Genomic DNA, 6,227 nt, shown 5'->3' with positions numbered 1-6,227 from the left:
ATTGATATATAGACCTTATAGAAAAGCTGAGAATCCAAGGTTTTCGTTAAGGCCATTGGGACTAAGAGTCCCTAAGCGGAAGATCCATCTACTTTCTGTCTGTGCTAGAATTTTAGCTAGATCTCCCCCTCGAATACCCAAATTCACTTGATCTATGGCCTTAATCACTAGGCCACTAGCATTACTATCATGAAACAATTTAAAGTGCCTAGCGATGGGTTTCAGGGGCACGTCATTACCCACATCCTTGGCCTTTTGAATGTCCCTGACATGTTCCCTGGTCCTTACCTTTAGTTCCCTTGTTGTCAATCCAATATATACTTTTCTGCACGGACATTCTGCATGATATATAACCCCTTGGGAGCTACAACTTAAATGTTTACGGATTTCATATATTCTAGATCCATCAAAGTTCTGAAAGCTAGTGGCCTTAGTGTGGTTGCCACAGCCCTTACAAAGTCCGCAAGGGAAAAAGCCAGGCCTTCCCGCAATCTTCTCTCCTTTCTTTGGCTCATAATGGCTGTGTACGAGAGTGTCTTTAAGATTTGCAGATCTCTTGGCAACAAAGGACGGGCGGTCAGGCAAAATCTGTTTTAATGTAGGATCCACTTGTAGGACTTTCCAATGCTTCAAAATGATATCTTTCAATTCCTTCCACCTATTGTTGTAGGTAGATATAAGCGTATTTCTTCTGAACCTCTTTGTTTTTGAATCATGGCTGAATCCTTATATAGTAGTTGATTACGCGCTGTCCTGGAGGCCCTGATATATCCTCTCTTGATCATCCTTTTGCTGTAACCCCTCTGGGTGAATCTTCTTGCGAGGTCTATGGCCTGGCTTTCAAATTTATGGTCATCAGAACAAATTCTCCGAGCCCGGAGAAATTGTCCCACCGGAATACCACGAACTGTGGAGATCGGATGGGAGGAATCTGCGTACAAAAAAGAGTTTGTTGAAGTGGATTTCCTAAAGATGTCAGTATGGACCACACCATTAGAGCCAACCCCAATCTTGATGTCCAAAAAATCAATATCTCTGCCATATTTGAAGGTCAGTCTGATATTCTTAGTGTTATTATTTAAGTGCTGCATCATACGTTCAAGGCCCACCAAGGGACCTTCCCATATGAACAGAATATCATCGATGTATCTCATCCAGTTTTGAATATAACCAATATCCTGGATGAGATCATCTTGGAAGACCTCCCTCTCCCAGGCTCCTAGAAACAGATTTGCATACGAGGGGGCACAAGAGGCCCCCATCGCAGTACCCTGTAATTGTAGATAAATCCGTTTATTAAACGTAAATGCATTGTGTGTTAATAAAAATTCCAATAAAACTAAAATCAATTCTACCATGTCTGTTTCCAAAGAGCCTGTACCTAGAAAAAATCGTACTGCGTCCAGACCATCTTGATGTCGTATGGACGTATAAAGTGATTCTACGTCGGCAGTTACAAAAAACATATTATCGTCCAGACACAATTGGTCTAGACGTTGTAGTGCCGACGTAGTATCCTTTATGTATGATGGCAGATTGATTACTAATGGTTTTAAGAAATGGTCAATAATGTTACCGATCAACTCACATAGTCCTCCATTACCTGCCACAATGGGACGACCCGGAGGATCCAGTTCATTTTTGTGGATTTTCGGTATTAGGTAAAGAGTAGGGAACCTGGGATGGCTATCTCGAATTTGTTCCAACAGTTTTTTAGTAATCAGGCCCTTGGACAGAGCTTTTTCCAAAATTTCTGTTAGTTCCTCCTGAAAAGGGGACATAGGGTTAAAACATAATTTTTGGTAGCATTTTGAATCATTTAACATCTTATTGGCCTGTTTTTCATAAAGGCTAATAGGCCAAATCACCAGATTACCCCCTTTATCTGCGGGTTTGAAAACTATGTCATCCCACCTCTGCATTTCTTTTAGGGCCAGCCACTCGGATTTGGTGAGATTGGGTTTACCTCCACGTTTCTGAGCTAAATCTTCAATATCCTTTGTCACCAATTTCGTGAAAATTTCTACTGCTGGGCAAAGGTTCAGTGCAGGGAACATTTTACATTTAGTAAATAAATGTTTTGGAATCATACTCACCTCCCTTGTTCCCATATTTTCCTCCTCCAAGGATATCAGGGCCTCCAAGGCTTCTTCTTCAACCCCCATAGAAGCCAAATCTCTATCATTTTTAGAAGCATGTAATTTTTTCAGCACTACTTTCCTCGCGAACAGATGGGTATCCTTTATCGATGTGAACGAGTCTAAATTGTTGGAGGGGGAGAAGGTCAGTCCACGTTGTAACACTTCCATCTGTTCTTTATTTAAATCATAAGTATGTACTAAAAATGAACGAAAAAAAGAAAAAATTAATAACATATCAATAAACATAGATTAAAATCACCCTAACCCCTAAAAATACCTCTCTAGACAAAATATTATAATGTATTGATATATAGACCTTATAGAAAAGCTGAGAATCCAAGGTTTTCGTTAAGCCCATTGGGACTAAGAGTCCCTAAGCGGAAGATCCATCTACTTTCTGTCTGTGCTAGAATTTTAGCTAGATCTCCCCCTCGAATACCCAAATTCACTTGATCTATGGCCTTAATCACTAGGCCACTAGCATTACTATCATGAAACAATTTAGATATCTTTTCCAGAAATACCCCAGCAGTTTCGCAAAATACCTCTCAAGAACTCAAAGATCTGGTATACAAATATAGACACACCTTACAACGTAAGACTAAAATATGGTGGAATAAAACCACATTAGAAAATTATTTGGACAAAAAAATTGTCCCTAGAGGACTGAGAATCCAACTCTATCCCACATATGAACTAGGAGAGAAGGATTTGGTTACAAGATGGACATCAGCGGCATCCAAATGCTCTCTAGAGTTTATTCAAATTTTAATTGAAAATAATGCATCTTCTTTAACGGAACTAGATAAAGAACTGGAATCTATCGCAGCATTATTGGCTAAGGAGATGAGTACAGATCAATTCAACAAATGGTCCAAGGATCTGGAAACATATGCCTTAAAATGGGAAGAAAAAATCAGCCAAGAAAAATCCAAGAAATACCAACGTGATGTAGACGATTATGATTCCAACAAAATCTTTAGATGGCAGTTGAAAGGAACAAAGGGCGGTGCCAGAGGTAGAATCAGAACCCAATCAGATAGATCTTACACTTCGGAAGTGGATAGCGTGGCATCTACAAGTGATGTAGAAAGTACACGAGACCCGTTACCCAAAGGAACGGAAAAGAGGAAAAGGTTCCCGGATATGTTCCAAAAAGCACAGAAAGGAGGTAGACCGGGTGACCGCTATCAGGTAATTAATTTATCTAAACATGTCTTAAATAAAGAACAGATGGAAGTGTTACAACGTGGACTGACCTTCTCCCCCTCCAACAATTTAGACTCGTTCACATCGATAAAGGATACCCATCTGTTCGCGAGGAAAGTAGTGCTGAAAAAATTACATGCTTCTAAAAATGATAGAGATTTGGCTTCTATGGGGGTTGAAGAAGAAGCCTTGGAGGCCCTGATATCCTTGGAGGAGGAAAATATGGGAACAAGGGAGGTGAGTATGATTCCAAAACATTTATTTACTAAATGTAAAACGTTCCCTGCACTGAACCTTTGCCCAGCAGTAGAAATTTTCACGAAATTGGTGACAAAGGATATTGAAGATTTAGCTCAGAAACGTGGGGGTAAACCCAATCTCACCAAATCCGAGTGGCTGGCCCTAAAAGAAATGCAGAGGTGGGATGACATAGTTTTCAAACCCGCAGATAAAGGGGGTAATCTGGTGATTTGGCCTATTAGCCTTTATGAAAAACAGGCCAATAAGATGTTAAATGATTCAAAATGCTACCAAAAATTATGTTTTAACCCTATGTCCCCTTTTCAGGAGGAACTAACAGAAATTTTGGAAAAAGCTCTGTCCAAGGGCCTGATTACTAAAAAACTGTTGGAACAAATTCGAGATAGCCATCCCAGGCTCCCTACTCTTTACCTAATACCGAAAATCCACAAAAATGAACTGGATCCTCCGGGTCGTCCCATTGTGGCAGGTAATGGAGGACTATGTGAGTTGATCGGTAACATTATCGACCATTTCTTAAAACCATTAGTAATCAATCTGCCATCATACATAAAGGATACTACGTCGGCACTACAACGTCTAGACCAATTGTGTCTGGACGATAATATGTTTTTTGTAACTGCCGACGTAGAATCACTTTATACGTCCATACGACATCAAGATGGTCTGGACGCAGTACGATTTTTTCTAGGTACAGGCTCTTTGGAAACAGACATGGTAGAATTGATTTTAGTTTTATTGGAATTTTTATTAACACACAATGCATTTACATTTAATAAACGGATTTATCTACAATTACAGGGTACTGCGATGGGGGCCTCTTGTGCCCCCTCGTATGCAAATCTGTTTCTAGGAGCCTGGGAGAGGGAGGTCTTCCAAGATGATCTCATCCAGGATATTGGTTATATTCAAAACTGGATGAGATACATCGATGATATTCTGTTCATATGGGAAGGTCCCTTGGTGGCCTTGAACGTATGATGCAGCACTTAAATAATAACACTAAGAATATCAGACTGACCTTCAAATATGGCAGAGATATTGATTTTTTGGACATCAAGATTGGGGTTGGCTCTAATGGTGTGGTCCATACTGACATCTTTAGGAAATCCACTTCAACAAACTCTTTTTTGTACGCAGATTCCTCCCATCCGATCTCCACAGTTCGTGGTATTCCGGTGGGACAATTTCTCCGGGCTCGGAGAATTTGTTCTGATGACCATAAATTTGAAAGCCAGGCCATAGACCTCGCAAGAAGATTCACCCAGAGGGGTTACAGCAAAAGGATGATCAAGAGAGGATATATCAGGGCCTCCAGGACAGCGCGTAATCAACTACTATATAAGGATTCAGCCATGATTCAAAAACAAAGAGGTTCAGAAGAAATACGCTTCATATCTACCTACAACAATAGGTGGAAGGAATTGAAAGATATCATTTTGAAGCATTGGAAAGTCCTACAAGTGGATCCTACATTAAAACAGATTTTGCCTGACCGCCCGTCCTTTGTTGCCAAGAGATCTGCAAATCTTAAAGACACTCTCGTACACAGCCATTATGAGCCAAAGAAAGGAGAGAAGATTGCGGGAAGGCCTGGCTTTTTCCATTGCGGACCTTGTAAGGGCTGTGGCAACCACACTAAGGCCACTAGCTTTCAGAACTTTGATGGATCTAGAATATATGAAATCCGTAAACATTTAAGTTGTAGCTCCCAAGGGGTTATATATCATGCAGAATGTCCGTGCAGAAAAGTATATATTGGATTGACAACAAGGGAACTAAAGGTAAGGACCAGGGAACATGTCATGGACATTCAAAAGGCCAAGGATGTGGGTAATGACGTGCCCCTGAAACCCATCGCTAGGCACTTTAAATTGTTTCATGATAGTAATGCTAGTGGCCTAGTGATTAAGGCCATAGATCAAGTGAATTTGGGTATTCGAGGGGGAGATCTAGCTAAAATTCTAGCACAGACAGAAAGTAGATGGATCTTCCGCTTAGGGACTCTTAGTTCCAATGGGCTTAACGAAAACCTTGGATTCTCAGCTTTTCTATAAGGTCTATATATCAATACATTATAATATTTTGTCTAGAGAGGTATTTTTAGGGGTTAGGGTGATTTTAATCTATGTTTATTGATATGTTATTAATTTTTTCTTTTTTTCGTTCATTTTTAGTACATACTTACGATTTATTTCCTTTTTCGTGTTGTTGGGAGGAGGAGTCCAGCATGTTCGTGTCGGTTTCCAGTCTTGTAATCCTACTTGGTAAAGAGAAGAGAACAAAAGATTAAAAGAAGAATATAATTCAGAGCCACTGTTATCTGTCTATGACTACTATGTGTATATATATGGATCTGGAGTTCTATGGGTTCCTATAAGGATTTTATATATAGCCATATGTAGGGCTATTTTACTATGATATTGATACATATAGATATGTGTCTCTAAGCTTTTATAGTATTGTGTATTTTTTAAGACAATTGTATTAGGGCTTTCTTAATAAACCTTTCTATCAAATTCGCTAAGCACTATTCACTTTATTCTATAATATATTATGCACCACTTTTTTTCACAACCAAGAATGGTTAATATATCATATTGATCCAAAGCTGAT

The 6,227-nt window shown here is 39.5% G+C and overlaps 1 protein-coding gene across 1 annotated transcript; it reads right to left on the bottom strand.

Annotated features, from left to right (window-relative positions):
• Window positions 1-644: 644 nt before the first annotated feature.
• LOC138671616 (uncharacterized) lies at window positions 645-3,452 on the bottom strand. Its single transcript, XM_069759792.1, has 4 exons — window positions 3,449-3,452; window positions 2,097-2,338; window positions 1,604-1,766; window positions 645-931 (listed from the first exon to the last, which is right to left on the bottom strand). Exons 1-4 carry the CDS (start codon window positions 3,450-3,452, stop codon window positions 645-647), a joined length of 696 nt encoding a protein of 231 aa, XP_069615893.1.
• Between the last annotated feature and the right edge of the window lie 2,775 nt (window positions 3,453-6,227).

The sequence above is a fragment of the Ranitomeya imitator genome, chromosome 3 (genome assembly GCF_032444005.1).
Source record: "Ranitomeya imitator isolate aRanImi1 chromosome 3, aRanImi1.pri, whole genome shotgun sequence".
In the NCBI taxonomy this organism is placed as follows: Eukaryota; Metazoa; Chordata; class Amphibia; order Anura; family Dendrobatidae; genus Ranitomeya; species Ranitomeya imitator.
The sequence above is the reverse complement of the archived record's forward strand: the minus strand, read 5'-3'. Positions and strand labels throughout refer to the sequence as shown.

Coding starts and splice junctions, on each gene's coding strand:
- LOC138671616 (XM_069759792.1), bottom strand. Junction 1,767..2,096: donor AAAATATGGGAACAAGGGAG/GTGAGTATGATT, acceptor TCCCCTTTTCAG/GAGGAACTAACAGAAATTTT. Junction 932..1,603: donor GGGTCGTCCCATTGTGGCAG/GTAATGGAGGAC, acceptor TTTTGTACGCAG/ATTCCTCCCATCCGATCTCC.